The sequence below is a fragment of the Pleurodeles waltl genome, chromosome 6, assembly GCF_031143425.1.
Source record: "Pleurodeles waltl isolate 20211129_DDA chromosome 6, aPleWal1.hap1.20221129, whole genome shotgun sequence".
NCBI lineage: Eukaryota > Metazoa > Chordata > Amphibia > Caudata > Salamandridae > Pleurodeles > Pleurodeles waltl.
Genome location: NC_090445.1, coordinates 1,688,587,822 through 1,688,615,015, shown reverse-complemented (window position 1 = coordinate 1,688,615,015; position 27,194 = coordinate 1,688,587,822). Strand labels below are relative to the sequence as shown.

The 27,194-nt window shown below is 45.2% G+C and overlaps 1 protein-coding gene across 3 annotated transcripts in view; it reads left to right on the top strand.

The window, feature by feature from the left end:
• Positions 1–27,194, top strand: part of MAPKAP1 (MAPK associated protein 1) — a 541,270-nt gene that overhangs the window by 257,002 nt on the left and 257,074 nt on the right. For all 3 annotated transcript variants that reach the window (XM_069241765.1, XM_069241766.1, XM_069241763.1), the window contains one exon: positions 355–531. In XM_069241765.1, the coding sequence (XP_069097866.1) occupies positions 355–531 (177 nt within the window). The remainder of the gene's footprint in view (positions 1–354; positions 532–27,194) is intronic.

The window sequence follows — 27,194 nt, the reverse complement described above, 5'->3', positions numbered from 1 at the left end:
TTGGCTGAGGTTTTTTTTTTCCTGGTAAAAGTCACTTTACTCTGAGATAAAATTATATAAATTTACCCTGGAAATTTCTTATATTTTCTTTTGTCATTCGTCTGTATTCTGTCAACTTTCTTTAACTGATGAAAATTGATTTTCATACAATTTGCAAAAAGAATGTCTTGATCCATAGGGTGCAAATTAATAATTATGTGGTGTATCATGCTGTGATGTCACTGAATTACATAAAATATCTGTGCAGTACTGTGTACATGTCAGAAAAGAAATAGTGGCTGGTCTGGAAGCATCAAACGTATGGGGTGTGGTTGGCCAACACTCTCCTTTACCTTAGTTTTCTCTTTTTTGCAGTGAGAACGTTGACGCCTATTGCCTTCACATTGCCGAGGATGATGGGGAGGTTGACACTGACTTCCCGCCCTTGGATTCAAATGAGCCCATGCACAAGTTTGGCTTCAGTACCCTGGCGTTGGTTGAGAAGTACTCCTCTCCTGGGCTGGCTGCTAAGCAGTCGCTGTTTGTTCGAATGTAAGTGTTGACACCAGCCCTCAAGGTTATTTTAAACATCTGGCCACTATCTGCCCCTGAATTCGACCATTTAACCTTGTACTGTTTCTCAGGCCTTCCTCCAGTGATAGTAATGTGCACCTTGGGTTTGTGTGCGGTGGTAAGGTGAAGCTGGTGACCAGATGGGAGCAGGAGGTCATTCTAGATGTTAAGTGACTAAGGGACTGGTGTAGAGTTTAGTTGACAGGGTATTTTATTTCAAAATTGATGGAGATCCCGCCCACCAAAGTTTGTTTGCCTATGCCATTTAGAGATGGACAGACTGTAAGGTTGCCATTGACAGAGCCCCTGTTGGAAATTTCCTCTTACGGCCTGAGTAGAGCCACTGGCGGAAGGAATTACACGACCCACCCGTTTAGGGTGGATGGTGTGATGATCTTTTTTTCCAGAAAAAACCTGGTGGTGAAGGTCAGGAACAATTAAATGATCCCCACACAGTGGGAGGAAACCACAGAAGTGTGGGGGTTTAGTTACATGTTTTTCAAAAACAAAACATGTTAAAATGTGGTGGATAGCTGCCGAAACTGACAATAACAAACTTCGCTCCTTAGAGACCTCGAAATTCAGCTGAAAAGATTCTTCACACATAATATAAATCATAGATTCACATCTATTCTAGGTCACAGGTAATCAACAACTTCCAGCTGTTCATCTCCATGCTGGGTGTGAAGTTGTCTTCTAGATGTATTTCCACATCCCACCATTTTTGCATTCTACATGTAATGTGAATTAAATGAAAACTTTGGCTTCATTAAACGTAGATAGACCAGAAGGTGCTTAAGTTGTATTGAAAGTTTTCTTTCTTACCCCAATACTATACTGTGGTCAATAAGGTAAAACAGCACCATCAAGTAAAATCCTAGTGGATTACTCCAGCTTCGAAAACTCAACTTAAATAGTCACAAAAAGATATAAATTAAAACATTATCAGTTTATAGAAAAATAAAAAATGGGAACCATAGCAAGGAAACTGAAAGTTTTCCCAGTGTATATAGTATATGAGAACATATACCTTGCTGTAGTTGTTTTTGTGAGAGACAGAGAGCAAGAGAGATTCAGAGGGATAGATTTCAGATTTGTTGGTGTCCTGTGGAGAAGGGTGAAAAAGTATTGCTGTTTTAATATGTTTTTACAAAATCTATAGAATCTGGGAGGTTTTTAAACTGGTGGATTTAATGTTTCATGTTAATTCTGCTCTGATGGTGAACGTGAAAGCCACCGCATGTTGGAGCATGACAGACAGCTGAACCAAACTCATATGAAAATGATTCTGGAGCCGTATGACAGTTGCTCCAGCACAGAGCATCCCAAACTTTTCAAGTGAAATGGTCGTGTTTAACTCTCGCACCTGTTTTTGACAGGGTTGTGACCTTGATACAACTATTGTCAGCATTAATCATTTGATTGTGACTTAAAGTTGATTGAGGTGGCCCGCTGATGTGACTCATGGGAAGCTTTTCTGACCTCGCGGACAGTTTGACCCATGAATTTCAGAAATCTGGCTCTAGCCTACAGCGATTTCATCTACTCAACTCGATTACTTGACCTCCCTCGCTGACATTCACTCTGATCATCTTCCAGAGCATTGGACCTCTTACAGCACCATGCCACTAGCGACTGGTATATTTTGAAAAACAAGAGCAACCTAGATGGTTGCGTGCTGCAGAGTTTCCCATCACTGGCCGGACTCCCCGTGCTGCTCTTACTGTCTCTTATTGTGGGAAACTGCACTATGGGTCTTATCCTCGTTGCCAGTCACTAGCAATAGGAATTTGAAAGAGGCAACACATCTCTTCTGCCATTGGGTAGTTTTTGGCCAATGTCTGTCCACTTACATAGGGTCCATGTACCTGTGAGTATATTCCATATATACACTGAGGTGATTATTCCTTGTCCACCCGGCACAAAGTACACACATCCTGGGCTTCAGCAGATGACCTCCTGGATGAAACATTGTTGACGTATGATACAGACTTACTGATTGCCATCCCATGAGTCACGCGTGCACAGGCGACTACGGGCCTGTTCTAATGGATTATACATTTTGCAGTGGTTTGTGTATCAGACCACCACTTCTATTCTTGCACTGTTAGTTTGGTTGTGGGTTCTTGCACGTGGGTCACTTCAGTTCCATGATCACTTGAGTGATATCTACAGAGTAACGTGGATTATGCTGTCACTAAACCTCTTTGGGAAACCAGGACCTGTATAACGTTTCCTGTGCATTATATCAGTTTGTATGCATAATTGTTTTCTGGATGAGACTAGTGTGAGCCACTGTTCTACATACAAGCAGATTCTGAAAACAAATAGGAACTGATAAAAAAAATGCAACTAAAATAGTTAAATACCAGGGCCCAAACAATCACTGTTTTTTTCAATGATTGAGGTGTACTATTATACATTAATTGCAACCTACCTCGACTTTCAACCAATTACACTCAGTCATAGCATCTGTTTAGAAAATATAACACAAGACATTTTGGCTTCAACGATAAATATTCACTAAAATCTTTGTTCAGAAGTTGTGTAAAAATGAGGATACAGCCACAATCTGTTTGGTGCTTGGGTGTTTCTTTTGACAAGAGTTAGTTAAGGAAGAGTTAATCCACCGGTGAGAAGGGTGATATGTTTGTGGCATCCGTATGGACCTGGGGGCTGAGTCCGTGACATGTTTTTGGGTGCCTCGAGACCATGGAAAGGGGTCTCCTGAGGTTCATCGTACCTTACGTGGCATAGGTCTGGCGTTACTGGATCTGCATTGGCCAGCAAGGCACAGAGTTAAAGGTGTCAACACAGTGGAAAAAGGGCTGGTTCGTTAAGATATTTGAACGCATCCTTTGCAGTGATTTGAGGGTGCTGGGGACAACATAAAGCCCTGGTAAGAGTGTCCTCTCTCGAATCATGTAGCACAAATGAAAGCTAGTTTATGGGATGGATTGTTTAGTGAATTAATGGTTTCGCTCTGCCTTAGGTGATGCTCTGCACCCTTTTTAGGCCATGTGATGCTGTGCTTGCTCCTCTAACTAGGGGTTTGCTCCACTTACTTTCATTCCCATTATTTAAACAAATAAAGTCTCCTGAATTCTGGAGCAAATAACTGACTGGCTGGTGTTCAGCATACCTTACGCAAGAGTTGCTCTCAGATAAACAAATGAGCTATGTTCATATAAAAATATTTATGTAAGGCTTTAGAGAGCACTGGGGTAGCGTAGTGCTACATCAGAGACCTGGGGGGTCGGCCCCTTAAGTACATGCATAGCACAGATATTTAGGGGGTGTGGAGTCTATCGGGAAAGGCAAGACAATGTCCAGCAATCTTGAGTCTGGTTCTTGAGTCTGTGCAAAGTTGAGTTGAAGTCGAGTCTAAATAGTTCAGCATTTAGAAGTTTACGGAAGCACGTGATTGGGTTTGGCTCTGTGTATACAGGGTATTCGACGCTATAGGTCCTGGATCTAATTCTGTTTATGTTGCGGATGCAGAGTGGAGGTTTCCTCTGGGTGCCTCCGTAGTGATAAATAACACAACATATGTGTAACATCATATGATTCCCGTTCCTGGATCTCCCAACCTCGGCCTTTCATGTCCTGCCTCAGGGAGCTGTTACGCTACTTTAATTGCAATTTTAATTCTGTTCATTAAATGTAATATGTTGTAATTCTGTGCTGCAGTTTGAAGAGACATCTTTACAGGCACTATTAATGAAACGTATGCAAAGCTAAGATAAGTCTAATTGAGATGAAATTGGAGTGTGATCCGTAGATGATAGCGGCTGAGGGACATTGGCGGGGTAGACTGCTTCGGAGAGGTTAACGCGCTTGGGTCGCAGTGGAAGAAAGACTTGGGATATTTTAAGAGTGTGCACGATCTGCGGATGAGTGATGCAGGGCAAGGGAGTTCCTGTTCAGACAGTCTGTCATCATATCCTTTTCTCGGATTTCTCTTTGGCATTTGCAGCTGAAGGGGCACCCAAGGTCGTGTTTGGCCTGTCTGTCACCCCGGTGTCCTGCTTCTCCACAGCCAATATCTGCTCCAAAGGAAAATTGCAACCCTGTTGTGAGAAGTGTAATCGGCCATGTATGTGTGCCAGACCGAAAGTCTGTTATGTTGAATGTCCTAATGTCATAATTACAAACAGGTGCTCTGCTGTGGACGGAGCCATGGCTTGCATTAGGAAAAAGAAGCCTGGCAATGAAAATAGCGCTTGAGATGACAGGAGCCCAATCTTTTGATCAGTGCAACCTGAAATCATTAGGCAGGAATGCTTTAATCAAAGCATCCCGGAGGCTGTGGCCTTGCTTGAAGTGCTGCATCAGGTCAGTAAGTGCTGGGCCGCAGATCAGGATCACAGATAGGTCGGTCTCGGAGAGACTTGGTGGATCCGGAGCTGCGTGCCTGGTTTTGAAAGAATGGGCCTTAGTGGTCTTTGTTTGTCCATACAGTGGGCTTCCTGTTTGAACACCCCTGCATCCCTGGCCGCCTTGAGACCCCGATGGTTGAGCACCCCTTGCATCCCTGGCCGCCTTGAGACCCCGATGGTTGAGCACCCCTTGCATCCCTGGCCGTCTTGAGACCACGATGGTTGAGCACCCCTGCCATCCCCGGCCGCCTTGAGACCCAGATGGTTGAGCACCCCCTGCATCCCCAGCTGCCTTGAGACCCTGATGGTTGAGCACCCCTTGCATCCCCGGCCGCCCTGAGACCACGACGGTTGAGCACCCCTTGCATTCCCGCCGCCCTGAGACCACGACAGTTGTGCACCCCTTGCATCCCCGGCCGCCTTGAGATGACGATGGTTGAGCACCCCTTTCATCCCCGGCCGCCTTGAGACCACGATGGTTGAGCACCCCTTACATCCTCGGCTGCCTTGACACCACGACGGTTGAGCACCCCTTGCATCCCCGCCCACCTTGATACCACGATGGTTGAGCACCCCTGTCATCCACGCCTGCCTTGAGACCATGATGGTTGAGCACCCCTGTCATCCCCGCCTTGAGACCAAGATGGTTGAGCACCCCTTGCATCCCCGGCCGCCTTGAGACCACGACGGTTGAGCACCCCTTTCATCCCTGGCCTCCTTGAGACCACGACAGTTGTGCACCCCTTGCATCCCCGGCCGCCTTGAGACCCCGATGGTTGAGCACCCCTGTCATCCCCGGCTGCCTTGAGACCAGGATGGTTGAGCACCCCTTGCATCCCTGGTCGCCTTGAGACCACGATGGTTGAGCACCCCTGTCATCCCCTCCTTGAGACCAAGATGGTTGAGCACCCCTTTCATCCCCGGCCGCCCTGAGACCACGATGGTTGAGCACCCCTGTCATCCCCGCCTTGAGACCAAGATGGTTGAGCACCTCTTGCATCCCTGGCCGCCTTGAGACCATGATGGTTGAGCACCCCTGTCATCCCCGGCATGGGACCAAGATGGTTGAGCACCACTTGCATCCCCGGCCGCCCTGAGCCCACGACAGTTGTGCACCCCTGCATCCCCAGCCGCCTTGAGACCCCGATGGTTGAGCACCCCTTGCATCCCTGGCCGTCTTGAGACCACGATGGTTGAGCACCCCTGCCATCCCCAGCCGCCTTGAGACCCCGATGGTTGAGCACCCCCTGCATCCCCAGCTGCCTTGAGACCCTGATGGTTGAGCACCCCTTGCATCCCCGGCCGCCCTGAGACCACGACGGTTGAGCACCCCTTGCATTTCCGCCGCCCTGAGACCACGACAGTTGTGCACCCCTTGCATCCCCAGCCGCCTTGAGATGACGATGGTTGAGCACCCCTTTCATCCCCGGCCGCCTTGAGACCACGATGGTTGAGCACCCCTTGCATCCTCGGCTGCCTTGACACCACGACGGTTGAGCACCCCTTGCATCCCCGCCCACCTTGAGACCACGATGGTTGAGCACCCCTGTCATCCACGCCTGCCTTGAGACCATGATGGTTGAGCACCCCTGTCATCCCCGCCTTGAGACCAAGATGGTTGAGCACCCCTTGCATCCCCGGCCGCCTTGAGACCATGACGGTTGAGCACCCCTTTCATCCCTGGCCTCCTTGAGACCACGACAGTTGTGCACCCCTGTCATCCCCGGCCGCCTTGAGACCCCGATGGTTGAGCACCCCTGTCATCCCCGGCTGCCTTGAGACCAGGATGGTTGAGCACCCCTTGCATCCCTGGTCGCCTTGAGACCACGATGGTTGTGCACCCCTTGCCTCCCCGGCCGCCTTGAGACCACGATGGTTGAGGAAGGGTAATGGGAGAGTGTGAGCGGCATAGAGTACCAGCTCTTCCATACCTCCTGCCAAGATGTCTGATTCTGACCTAGCAAGCACTTGTCGTGCAAGCTTTAAAAGTCTGTGTACATGCGCAAACACCACCTTAATTTCACACACAGACTTAATACTCTGTTAACATTTGTGGCCATTTATCTCTTTTCCTGACCACAGAAGCAAAACTCAATCTAAGCCCTTACCTGACTACATCCATGTGAAGTAGCCAATGCAGAACAACTCTACTCACATTTTAGGTTCTCGACACCCCTATAAACCCATTCCTGCCACCTCTCCCCATAACACACCTCCCGCTTTTTCCTGTCCAGTCTAGATAATGAAGGCAGCTATTTCCACTGCTTACTTTCACCAACCCACTCGCTCCCTCATAATCCAGTCTTCTCCTTGACACCTTAACATCTCGTGAATCTCACCCTTCCCCCCTCACTAATCAACACCCTCGCTCTCCTTCAGTTACACCCCATCCCACTTAAATCCCCAATCAACCTCTATAGACAGAATTCTCAACTTCTCTTCACCAGCTGTCCTTGCGCCAAAGTAACCAACTGACCCCCGCCTAGTCTCTCAACATGTGATCAGCCGTGCTGCTTCCTAATTAGCACAAGGTCAAAGAACAAGAGTTGTAAAAATGTCTGCGATCTGAACCCTGCAAGGTGACAACACCTCCCCATTCTTCAGTAAGGCAGATTCCCCTGGATACGAACTTCTTTCCTGAAATCGCCCAGAAAGACAGCAGGAGGACTAGCTTTCCTCTTCAAAACTCTGCATGTCTGACTGGTCACCCTCACATGCTTACTGTATCCAAACAGAGCTTGCACAGAACAGACACCTTGATATACGCTAAGATACAATGAAAACCTTTGCATTCTTAGTGACCAAACACCTGATTGAGCCCACCAAACCTTTCACAGCCACAAATGATCATGATAGTCCTTCATTTCTTGCATCTCACCCCAGAAACTATGCATACAGCTGTCCAGAGCATAGACGCAATTATTTCTCTTTGAAGACTCCTAACAGTGCCAAGAAATCTCTTCATCTGAAGTTACCCCTTGTGGGCAACTCCCTGGAAGAGCCTTTGCCACTGCAACGGTGAATGATAAGACAACGTAGCGACAATGGAACAAGGACAACTACATGGCACTCATTTCTCACCTCTTAACAGTCCCACCTCCTAACTAAAAAAAAACCTAATTAAATAACGGTAGTAGAACCGCTCTGTAACTGGCTGTCCAAAGGCTTCAACAGACTTATTCCCTTTGACACATGTGCCATCCAGCCACTGACCTGTGACACCTTGGTTCATTTAAAGCATAAAGATGATGAAACGAGAAACCCCTGCGTTCCAGAGCCAGTGGAAGAAATCTAACAACCCACACGTCAAGATCCATCTCCAGTATCTATACAGGATCTATAGATAATCTATGAAAATGGCAAAAATACTCCACTATTCCAACCTTATTTTATAACTCAAATTCCATAATCAGGAACTTCATAGAATTCCCACGTAACTCTGTAACCTGGATTGAATCGCAAAGACCCTCCTTTCTGAAGTTTTAGTACGCAATTGCAGACCATCTCATTTGAAAAGAAAAGTTACTGAAGCAGAACCTCAGAAATGAGTTTCATGCCATCCTGCTCACTGGGACAAATATGAATAAGATTGCATCCTTTGATGGGCATTGCACCCTGCTCTCTTCTGATACTGCTCCTTCTCTCCCACTTCAGGGAAGAGTTCAAGGCAGGTAAGGTGGGCATCTCCTGACAGGTCCCGGTCATGCCCAAACCTCTAGAAGATCCTACTCTCAATGATGTTTGCCATCAGATAGCTACTGTCTCGACATCAAGAGCTACATCACGCCACTCGTGAACAAAAATAAGAATTTAGATTCAGCACAGCATACGCCCTTCAGGTCCATCACCAACCTCCTATTCTTAGGACAGCTGATCAAAGAGTTTCTTTCACCCAACTCAGTACCTTTCCAAAAGGAAAAACAGCCTACTTTCAGGCCACCAGTTCTTTTACCCCAAGAAGGGGCATCTGATTTTCATTTGGGTGACCAATGAATGATGGATCGAAATGGAATTGCTGCACTTCTACTCTTAGCTCTGATTGCTTCCATGACACAGACCACAACTGACACTGGAGGATCTTGTGAGTTTTGGAACCATCAGAGACTTGACATCATCCTTCCTCACTAACAAATCTAGCTTCGTTTTGCTCCTCAGTTACATCTCCTCCTTTCAGTGAAAACTTCAAGCTTGACCATCTCGCAACTCCTTTCCAGCACCTGTCTCCTGCGGCTATCACTCTATCAAGGTTTTTGACCTATGCTGCTGCAGTGATGCCAACGATACCGTGAGTATCCTAAAGCTGGAAAATCAGAGACCTTGATACCTCGGTAGACAAGTGCCATAAACAATAAGAAGCCTCTTCTTCTGTCTCAGCAGCTACTTTTTTCAGACTCACCCGGTATTTCTCAGACTTTTTGACCCTATTCATCTTCTACGCTGTGCAGTTTACCAGGAGCCCCTCTTTCACTACCCCAGTTACTGTAAACAATCCAAAATCTGTCAGTAAGACAACTCCTACAGCTTCACAACCTCACACACGCCTCCCAAGCACTTCAGTGGCTGCTCACGGCGAGCTGCTTCACCATTAAAGCACTACACATTGTCCACAGGGCCAGCCGTAGCAAGACCCCCATCCCTCATCCAAGTTAAATTTAAAAGATACAGAAAACTGCGCTTTAGACTGGTACCTCTGCTGATGATCCCACACTCGAAGATTAACAGCAATACAGTAGGGGAGAAAAGACCTGTTTTTTCACAAAAGATGAAGAATAGATGAACCAAACAACAAACTGATCCTTTAGCCGTCACAAGTAGAGTACAGACACTAGAGAAATGAGCATTAGAGCCATCCCAGGATGATGCAAAGTTCCCCAGAGATGGTATGCATCAGCATATGTGTAGATTTATCTTCTGTAGCGCTCTACTCCATGCAGAGACGGTGACACTATATGAGCAGCCCGCGCCAACCATGCACAACTCCAAATCACTGTCCATACTAGGCCGCACTGCATCACCCCACCCTTGTCACCAAGCACTTGATGATGATATATCCTCTCGCTTGCTTGTCCCTCCACTACGCACCGATGCACAGCATCCTAAACCTAAAAGGTGGAACTTATCATGCACGAAAACACCCCCCGCATTGGCTACAGTACAACTCCACCCAAACACAACCAGTGGGGGGGGCTATCATCCAGCCACCGTGTGATCTTCAGCAGCTCATCGGAGTATTGAAGCACTATACAAAAGGCAGTGCCATACATTGCAGAGTATGTCATGTGCAGGCACTCCTGGGGGGAGAGGTACAACCGATAGTTACGCCTACCACATGTTTAACACACCAGAAACCGGGCAGAGCCTGTGCGAGGCAACCCGCCTCCGCAGCAACGAGTAACTGGTGAAACCCTGTCTCCCGGCCCCCTTTTAGCGCAAGAAAAAACTTTACATCAGCACCAAATTATGAATGATCTGTTCGGTTCGAAGAAAGAAAACACCCTCAGTCCGCATGCAGGGAGGAGCTGGTTCAGCCACTCTCAGCATACCCCAGCCCCACAGAAGCAAGCACGCCTTTTAATCTGTTTTCATAGATGAGGGAGACAGTACTGCTTCTTCGAACTATCATCGAAAGCGCCTAGAAGGGCATTCTGTGCCGCTGGGAGTCCAGATGGGGCCTGTTTTCTTCTCGTTCCGTTCCCCTAGCAAACGCTTTCATTCTCCAGACCGCACGGGCCCTTGGAAACGTTGACACATGCACTCTGCATAATTCCGCATTGGTAAATCGGACCTGATTTCATTTTTGGCAGTGCTTACTGTCTGGAGAAAGGCAAGAGTTTTCTTTCTGTCTGCGCAAACTGACACAATTACTTTGAAGTATAAAAGGCAGAGCTTGTAATTGCACCTGCATCCTTTGAAGGTCACGTCAAATGAAGATGCTCCGTTCCAGCAATGTGTGCTTGTGACCGCCAGACACACGCTTGGACCATGTTACCCAGTTTTACTCCCCTCCCTCCCCCCTTTTCCATTTTCTATAATTTGTCTGTGTGCCTTTTCATCAAAAAATGTTTGTTTTTTTAACTGGTAAAACTTGTACCAGTGTAGGACTTACTTGGTACCTTCAGTAGAGCATCAGGAAATATATTTAATGGAGAATAAAACAAGTTCCTAATTTACATTCCCCATCTTCGGAATGATTTAATGCATGTCTCTGTTGACCAACTTCTTACTTAATGGCCGAGAGTCTCAAGAGGAAGATTTCGAGAGAAGAAATTGGCATAAATTGTAATTTCAGTTTGGAAACTGTTACTAGAACATCCCCCTATCTTGGTGTGGGAAGTGATTGCCGTGCAGTGGCCGCTATAGAGTACTTTTTGCAGGTTGTAGATCAGAAAGGAATTCATTGTTTTTACCAAAGTGCTGTATGAATTCTGCAAAAAAACGAAATTGAAACCTAAATAATTATATATTTTGTAACTTCGAGTACTTGTGGTTTACTTTTCAAACAATGTATTCATTTGCTAGTACTCTGAATGTTCTAGCAAATTAGTCAACATTTTAAGTAATGTGTGGTGTGAATAAAAGAGCATTGATCTGATTAATCCCAATGACTCCTGCTGTGCCACAAATGTTTACCTATGTGGTGTCACAGAGAGTGCAGTTGGAGCAACTTCCAGTGGTGTTACTTATAACACTCATCGCCCCTATGTCATCTTGTGAGCTTAGCTGAGATTTGGGTCCAGTCCACGACCACCCCATTTTGTCTTCTGCATCTCAGCTATACAAAACAAACCATACTCAGTGCATAAAGCCACCAGGTTTAATTCATTTGGATTTTTAGATGCTGCCCATTGTGGGATAAGAAAGCGTAATTTTTGCTGAATTGAACATTCTCTTTTCTCCAAACAGAGTCAAGCAACCAGAAGGTCTGTAAGATTATGAAAGCCTGATTTGTATATTTGGTGGTTTATTTGAACAAATTCACTTTGGTTGTATTCCATCTTTTCTGTGTTAGTTCAACAAACTATCCAAGCTCAAGTAACGCACCAGTTGGAATATTTCCCTTTGCGGGGTGAGCAGAGTTGCTGCTGCTTTCATTATCACATCATAAGCAATCTTTCCTGCTCTACAGACAGAGCCTCCCTCCTCTTTCTGAATGGTCAAGAACCTTGATGGTGGATCTTTAGACATTCCGAATGGTCAAGAACCTTGAAAGTGGATCTTAAGACATTCTGAATGGTGAAACATATTGACAGTGGACCATTTGAACATCAGCTACACACCAGATAGTAGCAGAAGTCACTAGGTGTGGTGTTTGATGCAAGTCCATTAGTGTGTGATAGTACATTGTGTTTAAAGTCACAGAGAAGAAATGTAGTTTCTTTCAACAGTGAACAGCAGTGGCAGCTGCCACCTAGACAGTGGTTGTCTTTAAGTTCAGGTTGGTCTGAAGCCTGACTGATAAGTTTGTACGAGGGTATTGCACATGATCTTATTATGGAGCTGGGTAAAGGCTTGTTTTTCGATAACTTTTCCAACAAATGGAAGGTGTGTGTTGGGAATGCATTTGACAAAGGCTTCTGGGTACATATTCGGGTTTGGGGCTTTTTTTGTGGGTCAGAATCAGTCCAGCCTTGGAGGCATCTAGGAAAAGGTCTTGAGGGTTAATTGAGTTAATGTTTAATTTGAGTGGGAGCTGCTACAGTTAATGGTTTTTAGGTCGAGCATAGCAGAATGCAAGTGCTGCTGTTTCGACAAATTGGTATGTATCTGGGTTTTTTACCACACCCACCACATGCCCATCACTATCACTTGTTCATGGGCTTGCCCTTCCAAAAATCCTTTATTTTCGTTGGTAACTGCTTTTCTTTTGTCCCTCCTTGGGGCGGTTTAGTTACTGCCTCAGACATCGCCCTTGTTACATGACTAATTGCACTTTTGGTGATACGTTTGACTGCAAGCAAACTTCTTTTTCGTTTTGTGTGCTGCTTCACGCTGATGCTGTTGCTCTTTGAATCGGCTCGCTTATGTGAAACTGTATTACTTCTCATTTTCAGTTTATGTGGCAAGAAAAGTCCGGTTAGGAGTTTACAACACCTCTAACTCGAGCAAATGCGAGACCCATTGTATTGCAAATGCTTGTTTAATTTCGAATGGGAAAGCATCACTTTCATCGACAGTTACCTTCAGTGACTGGTGGGAAATTTTTTATTTTTCTCTACAGAGGGTGTTTAAGAATGTCAGTGTGGGTACACCCTGTGAGGTGGGATTGGTGTAAAGAGGTTATGTGTGGGTGGATGGTATATATTTTGTCTTTGAAGAAGTGGTTTGGTCACCCAAAGGCTAAGAACCACTGCTCTTGGAGATTCATCAGCAATTACTGAAGTCCTGCACAGCAACTCACTAACCAAAGAAAGCAGAGCCTTTCAGGTTGATGACAATAAGCCATAGATCTGCGGTGGTGGGTTTCAAGTAATCTCAATCAGAGACGTGCCATCTAAAACAGCAGTGTAGCTGTGGGTTGCTGTGTGATGTGCTGAATGGTGTCAACAGTTTGAGGACATTCTTTCCTGGTCTTTGAAGTGGAGTCTCCTAGGCGGTTGTAGACACCAAGAAATGTTATTAGTGAGCTGGTGGATGCCTCACTGATTTGGTAAAATATATTGTCACTGAATCACAAGTTTGTGCCAGGGGATTGGCCGTTGACCAGTTTGAAGATATTGAAAGTCAAGGTCTACCTCAGGATAGGGGTCCGGGAGGGTTGGAGGGGTACAGTGATGCTTTCCCTGCACTCTTTGGTCTTTCAGTTTGTGAAATGGCCTAGCAGGATATTGAGGATGTACCTGGTGGTAAGGGTCAGCCAGAATGCTTCAAAGTAATGATGTTGGCTGTTCTGCTCTGTGCAACTGTTGATCGTCCATCGTTTAGCCTAATTCTTCGTCTCTCTTCCTTGTGGGTGCTGACCAATGGGTAATGTATCTAGTTTTGTTAACAGGTCCAAGACGTATAGGTGTGCGTTGTTCATTTACTGTTCTCATGAGTATGTTTGTAATTGAAGGATGTGTACCTGGAAGTACATTGAGAAACTGTGGTTGTGTTCTTCAGGCCCTTACAAAATGTCAATTGTGCCAAACTGGTGGAGCTCTTGCTTTAGTCTGCCATTTGCTCTTGGATGCCCGGGCACGGACGTCCTGGAAGAGCGGAAGAAGCTTCAGGGGCTTCTATCTGGCACTCGGAGGGTTGAGTCCTGTCACTAATGCCTGTAAATGTACCCAGTTTCTTCCTTCTGTCCCGCATTTGGTTTCTTCCTTCTGTCCCGCATTTGGACTGTCTGGTTCATTTTCCTTTTTGGAGGAAGCAGATCTGCTATGCCGATCCTCTTCTGTGCCTGTGGTTTTAGGAGGAGGTGTGAAAACTATTGATGCTTGAGTGGTAGTGATGCAGGCAGGGAGGAGGGTATGGAGGTCTGGAGCAGGTGACAGTCAGTAACTAAGGTGAACAGCGCTGATCCTCCTGTGAGTCATATGCCTTCTTCCTGTTTCACGGTGGAAGAGGCGGGTGAGACTGTTTGTGGCTGTCTCATAGTTACTGATTCACGTAACAGCCATCATTTTTTTGAAGCTGGAGAACCATTGAGACCTTGGGCCTCAGTCACATTTTTGAGGACTGGATCATACATTGTGTCTGAGGGCCTGATTACGACCCTGGCGGATGGGATACTCAATCACAAACGTGACGGATATCCCACCCGCCATTTTACAAGTTCCGCAGGATATAATGGAACTTGTAATACTGCGTTCGGGATGTCCGTCACGTTTGAGTATCCCTTCCACCAAGGTCGTAGTCAGGCCTTAAGTGTCATGCATTTATTTTATTTTTTGATACATATTGTTTGTCAGTCGCGGCGTACACCTGTTATTTATCCCACAGTGGTTTGAAGGGGAGAGAAAATTAGGGTTAAAGCTAAGGGCTGCAGCGATGCCCCAGATAGTTGTTATTCTGGGCCAGCCATTGGCATGTAGGTGTTTTGCAGCTGCACCAGCCTGTGTGTAAATGTGCGTCTATGGGTCGCATAGACCTTCTGCAGTCTGATGGTTTATTAAGACGAATCTACCGTGGACCTATCTGCAGGCCTCCACCTGCCTCCTGACCTGCATGCATAGTCCAGAAGATTTTTGCAAGGTCGACCTTGTTGTCCTCTTCACATGAACGAAATTGCAAGTAACTTCACTTCCATTGACAGTGTCTTTGAACTTGAAGAACTTCTGAAGGCTTGGGACCTTTGAGATTCAGCTGTCGGTGGCCTGGCCCTCACCTCTTCTGTATACATGCGCTTTTCATGCTCTTAAAATGTATCACCTTGCTTGGTGGATGAAACGGGGAGCCTGAAATGCAAAGTTGTGTATAAGTTTAGAAGCTTGTGCGTTATCTCAGTTAATACTCAGTTAACTGGTGTTGCTAATAACACAATTTGGTGCATGTATTACTGCCTCTCCCTCGCCTGCTCTGAAATGTGAGTTTTGCTGGGGATGCATCGGTCAGATATCTGCATAAGGCCCTCTTGTTAGCTGTGATTATTGCATAGAGCTGTATGTGCAACCATATGGGAAAAATGCAAAACACGAAGTCCCTCAAGACAGAGGGCTGCTGGTTAAGCGACCCAGGCTGGCTGCAGTTGTTACACGTGCCGTGGGGCAATTTGACAGCATAGCAGTCACCTGTCAGGATCATTTCTGAAAAATGGGCAGACTTGGAGAATAATCTACGCTGTCATTAGCAGGCTGGCAGGAGTGTACATGCTATGATCACCCGTAAAATCTAAATTTTGTTGGATTAGGGTAAGGCACTTGATAGATCTGCCACTGAAAGGCTATTAGACTTTTTCCAGATTGAGTGACGTGCTATGAGGAGACTGAATTAGTAGCACTCTTGGGCTGAGTAACTCTTTTTTGAGTGAATCACATCTCAAAGGTAAGCTTGACTAGGGAAGTCTTATGTCTCCTGAAATGGCAATAAAGGTTGTTAGAAGTAATGCACATCACAAGGACCCTCACACAACGGAGTGAGTCGGTTTAGATAGTTTTGCATCACATGATGAAAATAAAAAAAACAGAAAAACTGTGCTTTTAGGGCGCATGTTCACTGTCACTGCCACTTGATGTTTATTGTTGCCCATCCCAGTAGTACAGGTTTACCAACTGTGTAAGAATGAATGGTTGAGTGGGCCCCCAGGAATGTGGACCAGCAGATGTATTAGTTTGATTACCCTCAAGCCTTAGCGTCCCAGCTCCATATATTCATTTTAATTAAAAAACCCGAATCTACTCCTATTTTAAGAAAACATGGTCAAATGCGGACCTTGTGGTCCTAGTAACTTTATTAAGTTAATTGACCTGGAGGTATAGTGCCACGATGAGAGTTTGTTCCTCTATCACAACCATCATTGTGGCATAGAGGCCAGAGTTCCTCCGAGTCGCAGGCCAATCTTAAGCGGTCATCTTTCAGTCCCTTGCAGGACTTGAGGACATCAGCTAGTCTCAGAAGTTTGTTGAGGTACCCTCCGATGCAGAGACCAGTGCCTGAAGTGGCCGGCCTTCGCGTCTTAGTTCTGACCTTATGGATGAAGTGTTTGTTTTAAGTAGCACGCCTTTGATGTCTGGAAGTTTGATAGTACTTGAAGAGCTTAAAGCTTGATACACAATACTCTTCTGTGTGATTACAAAGCCTGCAATTTGCAAAATCCGTCTTTGTAATGGCAGAACCATAAATTGCAGCATACTAAAGGTACTTTGTGAGTCTGAAGAGTTTTTCCAATTCTAAAAAAATACCTTTTACATCTCTGCCTGAATCACAAAAGTGTGGGGGCTTGAAAAAGCCGTCACTCTCCAATTCGGGATTCACAATGAAATGTGTTGATGCTTTGTTCATGCATTGATGAGTTCTCAGTAATCAAGTTGGGCTGCTCACTGATTATGAAAGGTGAAACTATCTCCGCGGTACAGCTTCCATAGGCAATGTGGGAGCTGGCAGTGGTCCAAAGAGCTGCCGCCTGCTACCCGCCAGTGTCATCCCAAACTTCTTTTTTTTTTTTTTTTTTAAACGCATGACTTGACTCTATCATAAACATGGGTTCCTTTAAAAAACAAAAACAAAAATTACCTCTTGGGAAAGCGAATTTGAAGTCCTCTCCCCATCCCTGAATTTGCACCTCTCACGGGGGCTTCCTTATTGCAACCTGACTAACGTGCCTTAGGCAGGTGGTGTTGTGATTTTCTGTGAGTTGGCAGTTTCTGATGTGACTACTTTGTACATTAGTTAATTTGCAGACTGCAATTCATGTGTACAGACCAGACAATGTGCAAGTTGCACATCCTGTTGTGCAAACATGGATTCGTATATAAGGACCCTAGAAAGCTGCTCCCCTGCTTTGCCAAGAAGTGCCTTGTGGATGATGCATGGTGTGCTGAAGTGTGTTTTTTCCTTCCAGTCTGCATGACCGGGTTCCACAGCCCATGCAGAATCTTTAGCCCCTTGAACTTGGACAGCTCCACTTTAGAGCCTGGTGCAAATGGCATTGCATCTTTAAGTCTGAAATCCACAACTAACATTGTCAAAACAACGTTGTAATATCTGCAGCAGAGGCAACATCCCAAGATGTAGGACCCTGTAACTTTTGGTAGCACTTGCTTGCTGAATGAAGGGGAGGTGAAGGTCAAATAATATTCCCCACTGTTGCACTTTCTTCACTGTTGCTATCAAGCCCGAGGAGCCTGGCCAGGGGAACAGAAAGGTGAGGTGTCACCACGGCCCTTGATCAGTACACCTCGGACGAGGGACTAAGAAAACATACAGTAAACTTTTGCCTTCTTTTCAGTGCAGTATTTATCAAGCTTTCTGAGTGGAAGGTGCTTCAGAGCCCTAATGCCTGACACAGGAAATCAAAAAGTAGAGGACATATGTTGTCATGGAATGGAATGGAATGTAAAGAAGGTGCCCTCAGCCCACTTTAGATCCTTGCAAGAGAAGGGGAAAGACAAGCAGGAAGTGGTGTCAGTTATTGGACGGGAGGTTGTGGGTAGGACAGGGTCTAGCCAATGAGCAGCAGCGCACTCCTTGACGCCTGAGGCCTTGTCAGATAGAAACATATAAGCGCAAGGCGGCTCCCAGATACAGAACTTGCCCATACATTAAATGCAAGCAGCTGTCTCCTCGCGTCAAGTACAAAAGAGGCGGCTACACAAAGCGTACAGTGTGTAATGCATTCCTTGGAAGGCCAAGGATGTTTATCTTTTCAATTGCATCCCAAATGTCCTTTAAAATAGCGGTCAGATGTTGTTTACCTTCTGCCCAGCAGCCGCCTGTGCATTAATCTCCGTCCAGGACACTTTGAGGGAACACTGATCTCTTCCTGTTCCCTCCCCACCTGCCCCCGCAAGCAATTGGTGAGGAATCCTTCCCCAGCCCCAGATCTTAAACAAATTATTCTGCCTACTTTTCTAGACCCTTTTACGTTACAAACAAATTACATTGAGTCAGATGAATCAGCGTGTGCCTGGGTCTCTGGAATAGAGATGAACCCTGTATCCGCGCGGCTCCCATCATACCATGAAGCGAGATAGCCGGATAGGCAGCTTTTTTAAAAGAAAAAAAACTTTAAACTCCATTAGGTCAAATGTAATGACACACCAAGCAGTGCATTAGGCTGTTGTCAAAGCTGGCCCTCTGGCAATTTTTCACCAGTGATAAGAACGCATTAAGATGTAGCCCATACTAGGCGACGGCCATCTTGAGTCTCGCGGTAACTCCTTCACTGCTGAGCAGTTTTGAAAACTCATGCGCTGTGCACATGCTTATCTCTTTCTATTCGTTTTCTTTATGAAACCTTAACTATAATGTTTGTGCTGTGAAACCAAGGATGTTTATGCCATAGGCCAGCAGTAGTACTTGCTCTGTGCTTTGTTCTCTACATGAAACTATAAAACTATAGGTGTTTTTGAGGTGATTAGATAGTGGGACAAACAAATATATATAACAAAGGTTACAGGGACGTTATTGTTAGGTTCAGGTTTTACACACACACAACCGTCGAAATTCAGCAGTAATAAGAAACTATAACTCGTAGCCTAAAGTTACTTTCTGGTACAAATTATAGTCTCTTTAGATAAGTATAACTATAACTGCTGAATTTCTATGGTTTTGTGTGTGTAAAATGTGAACCTAACTATAACATCCCTGTAACCTTTGTTTTTTTTTCCCCAATGAATTTATATGTTTTTTTTTTTTTTTAACGTAAAGTAATTTATAATTACTGAAGGTTAATCCAACCACAGCTGGGTTGGCCGAAAGGCCTACCCTTCGAACTTGCTCGGTGGACGTTTGGAGTTTGAGTGAGGGTATTTTTTTTTTTTTTTTTTTTTGCATTTGGGATCTGCGGATCCATTGCAGATTTACATGCAGGTCATGCGGAGCGCATCAGTGGCTCCACGGATCGGCCAAATAAAAAAACTGGGCAACGTTTTGCCCATGATGGGTCCCTCAGAGACCCTTCCATGTGTCCTATGGGGTCAGGATACCTCTTGCTGACCTTGTACTTGTATTTATCCCCCTACCCCCTGCCAAGCCGATAAAATAGCTGCCACAACTTTTCTCCGAGGTTGCGGCCAGCCGATTAGGGTCTTGCTTTTTCCCCCCCGATCTGCAGATCCCCCACGGGTGGATCCCCAAAGGATCCGCATCCCTAGATATACAAATGTTTTTCTTTAATAACACCAACACTAAAAAACACATTTACACCAAATAATAAAAAGAGATCTTTCTGTACCAAGATCTAGCTTTCTGACAAATTTGGTATAAATCAATTTTTTGCAGCCATAGTCGTGCTAAAAAAATCCCATAGATATTGTGAGGGGAAAAGCGCTTTGGAACCCCACCCCCTTTACAAATTACCCTGATGCTTTACACAAAGCTTCAAAAGTGAGTGGCAAACTAGTTTTGATCATTTCAGGAAGATTCCTCAAACTGCACCAAAGTTATCAGCTAAGCAAAAAACATTTTGTTTAGGAGAAAAGTTGGTTCTAACCATAATTACCTACTGGCTATCATGAGTTTGATATATATATATATATATATATATATATATATATATATATATATGTTCTCAAACGTCCCAAGAATTTCATGAGGTATGATAAATTAAAGCAAGTGATCACCATTTTAAGCTGAAATTTCTATTTATAAAGCAATACTTGTACCTATAATATAATTGACTCATGTACGTACTCCGAGTAACTCCAAAAGAAGTCTGTCTAAACATAAGGCAATCTAAATTATGGAGTGATACAAGACATACTGTAATGACTCTAGTTTATATGAGAGGGTATGAGCATTACATGTAAAACACTGCAATATTTTGTCACATTGGGAATAACACCTACCATACATGCAGCATATTTGTAGTAGAATAGCATGTTGGCAATAATACCTTCCACACATCCAGCGTATCCACAGTAGCATGGCATGCTGAGGATAATACCAACCTACATCCAGTGTATCCACACGTAGCATAGTATGCTGGGAATAATACCAGCCTTGCATCCTGTGTAACAACAGTAGTGTTGGGGTGGACGTAACTCATGTAATTCAGTGTAGCGTAATTGCACAGAATTACCTAAAAGTTCTGTGAGATTACACATAATTACGCGAACCGTAATTCTGTGTTTTGTGAGTTCCTTAAATGCAAAAATGCCCCCTCCTTTCTTAATGGGTGCAACAATGAATTTGCGATAAGGAGTAGTGCTAAATTCAACCGCACACGAATAGCAAGCACGGGCAACCACTCACGGTTGCTAAATGTACTCATGGAATAGAATTATCACCACATTTAGCACTATTTTCTTTTCACAGATGCCTCCCCTCGTACCTGGAAATAGCGTTAAATGTGCTGTTGGGGTAGAATTTTCCCCACAACTGATTACCGGCATCCAGCTCTATTTTCTTTGCACAAAATGCACCCTTACTTCCAAAATGAATGCGAGGATGCATGTTCTTTAATAAATACCACTAAATGCAGCAGAACACAAATAGCGAGCATGTGTGGCTGCTCATGGTCAATAAATGTGCTCTTGCAGTAGAATTATTATCCCCCAAAGTACTCTTTACCATGCGAGTATCTGTAGTTGTCTTATTATAGTAATTCCGTGTCATCCTCCGAAGGTTTAGAATGTTCATGACTTCCAGTATTGAGTCACAAGTATTAGTAATTTTTCAGGATCTAAGTTGAAAATCCTCTGGTTGGTTATACAAGTTTGGTGTGCTATTCTGCTATTTGTAGATTATTGCACTCAACCAAACCTTCTATAATTTGCTCTATTAAGAGATAATCTAGAGCAGTTTACCATTTGTATTCAAGATACTTGACATGATTACATCCAAGAAAATCCAGTAAGGGTTATAGTAACTAGAAAATCCAGTAAGGGTTATTATAGTAACTAGAAAATCCAGTAAGGGTTATTATAGTAACTAGAAAATCCAGTAAGGGTTATAGTAACTAGAAAGTCCAGTGAGGGTTATAGTAACTAGAAAGTCCAGTGAGGGTTATAGTAACTAGAAAATGCAGTAAGGGTTATAGTAACTAGAAAATGCAGTAAGGGTTATAGTAACTAGAAAGTCCAGTGAGGGTTATAGTAACTAGAAAGTCCAGTGAGGGTTATAGTAACTAGAAAGTCCAGTGAGGGTTATAGTATCTAGAAAATGCAGTAAGGGTTATAGTAACTAGAATGTCCAGTGAGGGTTATTATAGTAACTAGAAAATGCAGTAAGGGTTATAGTAACTAGAAAGTCCAGTGAGGGTTATTATAGTAACTAGAAAATCCAGTAAGGGTTATAGTAACTAGAAAATCCAGTAAGGGTTATTATAGTAACTAGAAAATCCAGTAAGGGTTATAGTAACTAGAAAATCCAGTGAGGGTTATAGTAACTAGAAAGTCCAGTGAGGGTTATAGTAACTAGAAAATGCAGTAAGGGTTATAGTAACTAGAAAATGCAGTAAGGGTTATAGTAACTAGAAAGTCCAGTGAGGGTTATAGTAACTAGAAAGTCCAGTGAGGGTTATAGTAACTAGAAAATCCAGTAAGGGTTATAGTAACTAGAAAGTCCAGTGAGGGTTATAGTAACTAGAAAGTCCAGTAAGGGGTACAATAAGTTTACTATTTAAAAAAAATATTTTTATTAGAAATACAAACAAGACAAGTGTGTAATGCTGTTTTAGCCATCATGTTGGTCTTAATACAGTGAAGCTTCACCAGTGCCCTCCCTCCCGACCTCCCAAAGCCCTGCCTCAATCATTCTCCCTTCCCCTGCTCCCAATCTATTCCTCACTCTGTTATTACGGTGTGTTGTATTCCTTGGGTTCCTCCTCTGTCGCTACTCTACACTGCTCTCTCCTGTGGGAGTTCCATTTCTCCCAAACCTTGTGCCATTTTTTAGAGCAACCCCTGCCTTCACAAATCACTTTCTCTGCCAACATACACCAATCTAGGTCACGTTTCCAAGCTTCCACCTCGGGTGGATCGGCGCCCTCCATGCCATGCAATATTACACTTTGCCATTATTAAGCTTATCCTCAGCCAAATGTGATCCACATTAGCTAGGTCTAATTCACCCTTTATATTTAGAACACACCATTTGGGCTGAGGCTGTATGTTGCTTCCACATACTACGTTTAGACAGGATACTACTGCCAGATAGAATCTCTGTATCTTTGGACAATCCCATAGCATATGGTAAAATGTCCCTTGCTGGCCATAATTTCGGGAACGCAAAGGCAAGGCTCCCCCTTCCCATCTTGGCCAGTGTTGTGCAGGCATAATAACTCCTGTGAAGTACTCAGTTGCACTAGTCTGGACCTTGCTCGCATTCCTACCTCCATAGGAGATGCTAAGGCCTCTTGCCATTTGTCCCCATCCAACTCCCCCACGTCTTGCTCCCAGCGTGTTTTCAGGTCTGTACATGTATCTGGTAGGTTATTGAGTATCTTATATGTGAGAGATGTTGACTTTTTGGGTAAATGAAAGAGCAGCAATCTCTCTTCTAACGAGGATGACTCGGGGGAGAGGGGGTGGGGGGGCTGGTCCAGCCCTCAAGAGCTGGACCAGCGTCTCTAGTGCTGGACCTGAGTGCGTGTCTGATTTGGAGGTAGTGTTACATCTTTGCTGGGGCCAGCTGATATTCCACCTGGAGATTCGTGAAGGGAAGAACGCCCCCTCCACCCACAGGTCCCCGACTTTGTGAGACCAATGAGATCCCATTCCTTAAAGCCCTGTTGTGTTGCCAGTGTGCCCAGTGCTGCGGTTTCCCACAAGGGGGTGTTCTGTGTAATTACATTGTGCCATCACAGCCATCCCAGCACCTTTAGCTTCTCATGCCAGAGGGCCAAGGTAAGCAGTGTCGGAACTGGGAACGTCTGCACTCCAGGTCCACCATACAGAGCCCAGAGGGTTCCTTCTGGTTGCGTTGCTTCCCTATCCATACGGTATGCAGGCTCCGACTCTGGCAAGAAGGCCCACTGATTAATAATCATGAGTTGCACCACTCGATAATAGTTGCGCACATCTGGGAGGGCTATCCCCCGTCAAACCAACTTCTAGTGAGCTTGGCTACCGCTATTCGGGCCACCCCCCCCCCCTCATGCCCCCCCCCACCCTGCCCATTCCCACAGGAGTGTGCTTATTTCTTGGTCAATGACTCAAAAATATGAAGCTGGGACCGGATATGGGGTGTTGTGAAGCATGTAGAGGAACCTGGGCCAGGGCCATCATTTTAAACAAAGCTGCCCTTCCCAGAAGTGACAATGGCAGGGATCTCAATTACTCAACATCCCCTCTAAGCCGTCGCAATGGGGGCTCTAAGTTCTGGGTATAGAAGCCATTGGCCATTCCCGTTATATTGATACCCAGGTACTGCAATCCTTCCGTGGTGATCTGGGTGCCACGACCAGTGGGTAGACATGTGCCCAGGCCACACAGTATATAAATCACTGACTTGTCCCAGTTAATAGTGTAGCCTGGGTATTGACGGAAGAGCGTAAGTATGTGCATCACCCTGTCCAGGGAGGAATTTAGATCCGAAATGTAGAGCAGAATATCGTCTGCATATAGTGATATCCTGTCTTCCCTCCCTCTGACCACCGCAAGCCTCTGAACAGCGGATCATCACGTATCTACTCAGCCAATGGCTCCAATGCCATTGCAAAGATCAAGGAGGATAGTGGGCATCCCTGTTGTGTGCCTCGTCGAAGACTAAAGACCGGGGATGTGCATTGGTTAATGACCACCTGCGCCAGGGGCTTGGTATACAGGAGGCGTACCCAGGCTATAAAGTTTGGTCCAAATCCAAATTTTCATAAGACTTCAAAGAGGTATACCCAATCTATGGTATCGAAGGCCATCCTCGCATCAAGCTAGAACATTAGTGCTGCCTCTCTTGTTCTGTGTGTCCTACCTAAGACCCCGTGTAGGCGTCGCAGGTTCAAGGCAGCACTGCGACTCGGCATAAAACCGGATTGGTCTTGGTGTATCAAGGAGAGGATCACCTTGACCCACCTTGTGGTCAGTATTTTAGCTAAAATTTTGACTTCCGCATTCAGCAGCGAGATAGGCCTATATGAGGCACGTTGCTCAGGCGGTTTCCCTTCTTTGGGTATCACCACTATGCTAGCGATTCGCTGATCCTGGGGCAAAAGACCCTTGTCCCTGCTTTCACGATACATTGCCAGTAGATGTGGCACAATGGTAGATGTCGTTAGTTTATATAATTCCATGGGTATCCCATTACATCCCACGGCTTAGGCCGGGTCCCTTATTGCCTGCAATATTTCGTCCTTTGTTATGTCATGCACTAACAGTTCCTTATCTTGGCTACTGAGAGTCGGCAAATTGATATCCGATAGTAATTCCCAGATGTCACTAGCTGGGGCCACTATGGTTTTGGAGTACAAGGCGGTGTAATATTCAGCAAGTATCTTCTCTGTCTCTGGTCCCACACGCACCAGAGTTCCAGTCTGAGTTTCAATCTTAGGGACCCATCTACTGTTCCTCTCCTTTCTCTCCAAACAAGCAAGCAATTTTTCCTCCCTATCTCCCACCTCATATAGCCTGCGCTGCATGGCAACGTGGTGCGTGCGGGCTGATTCCATCATCGTGTCTCTATATTCTTTATTTTTAGCACCAGCTGGTGTGTTCTGTCTACGTGGCCAGTGTCTCCCAGTCCCGCATCTAGGTCTCTAATTTCTCTTTCCCGTGCCTCTGAATGTGCATTTACATTTTTCTTCAGCCCTACTATCGCAGGGAACCCTTGCCCTTTATAACCGCCGTGTAAGCCTCCCATAATGTCTGTGAAGAGTGGACAGACCCTTCATTTTCTTTGAAGTAGTTTCGAGCTGGCCTGGTCAAATGTGAGCAGATCTGTGAGATTTTAAGGTACCATGGACTAATCTCTAGCCTTCGCTGTCCTGGTGGAGCCTGACAGCCGTACAGTGCCCAGATTGGTGAGTGGTCTGATATTCCTCATGCTAAATGCCTGATTTCTTTATAGTAGCTGATCTGATGGGGAAAGGTAAGAATGTAGTCGATTCTTGAGAGGCTTACATGGGCCCCAAAAAGAAACGTGTACTGTCACTCCCATGTGCGCCACAAATCAATTAACTCCAAGGCTGTCAGTCTGCCAATGAGTGGCGAGGTCGGGCCACTTGCCGTTGTGGACATCTGCCTTGTAACTCAGTGTGTCCCATTGAAATCTCCTCCCATAAGGAGGTCGCCATCTGGCAGCTGTAAGAGCCTGGTACTAAGTTCCTCATATGCTTCCGCATGTAAGCGAGGTGGAATGTACACTGAGATAATGTTCAGCGTGGTTTCACCCCAAGTCCCAGTAAGAGTTCCATATCTACTTGATCTGTCTACCCATGTACCTTTAATCGTGACGAGCCAGGACTTACGCAGTAGGATGCCCACTTCTCGTGAGCCCGAAGTGAATCCTGCATGTGCTACCATTCTAAATCCCCCTGAGTCCAAGGCATGACATGTATTTCCATTTAAATGAGTCTCCTGCAGGAGAACAATATCTGGGGCTTATCGTTTTAGGTATTGCAACACATCGCTCCTCTTTACCTTATCCCCCAGCCTATTTACATCCCAGGAGAGCAGCTTAGCATCGACAGTTCCCAGTGCCATTGTCCCAAGCTACAGCTAACATGGGCCCTGTTATCACTGGGTAGGCTAGGGGGCTCTCATGCTGCAGGTCGGTATGTGTTAGCCTTGGCCCCCGAGTCTTAGTGGCATCCAACTTTTGCATGTCGTACAAAGTTTTCTATTCTTAAACAAGTACTGCATTCTTCAAGTACTAACTACATGAATTATGTACCCTGTGTATCCTCCGTAGAATATACAGGGCTGCCCAGCAAATTAGCCATACAGACCAATAATACACCATTTTCATGCAGATTTCTTCGGCCGTGGCCCATTCCAGAACAATCCAGTCCCAAGTGTCCAACGCTCGGGCCCTGTCAGGTCCAGTGGATGATGATGCAACGCTTCACCAACACCAGAGCGAGGGATGCACATTTAAGGTTTAGTTTGGAGTTCAGAGGTTTCTGGATTAAATTTGAGAGACAATGGTGCTCAGTTCTCTCTATGAACAGCTTCCCCACAGCATGTATTTTATCTACAACCATGTTCCAATAACCCACGGGCAGGGCACAGCTCCAGATCGTTTGAAAGAAGTCTGCCTCCCTCCCCCCCACATCTCGGACATATTGAGAGCTTGTCTGGAAATATACGATAAAGCTGGGAGGGTGTCCGATATGTACACAAACATGTCATTTGATGGAATCCAGCGCTCACAGAAAATACACCCATCAGTATGTTCAAATGAATCATAAAACAAAAGGCCGTGCACCTAAATGGTAAGAAACACCCCACTTCCCTTACTACAATCAAAGGATTGATATAAAACAAATACAATTTTAGGGCACACGCCACTTTCATAAAGAGTCCTTGAGCAGTTTGTTTTTTTGCACAGACGTTTTACTCTCGGACACTTCGGTTCCTTCTCATGGCCATCAAATAGTGCAATATCTTCGTTATCTAATACAGCCAATTTTCAGCCGATTACAGTCAGTTCTCAGCCAACACACGTTCTGCATCCAGGATTAACCCTGTGACTTCATCAGGGCTGTTCATTTGCTTGCCTCAATCACTAGTCTGTATTCCAATGCCT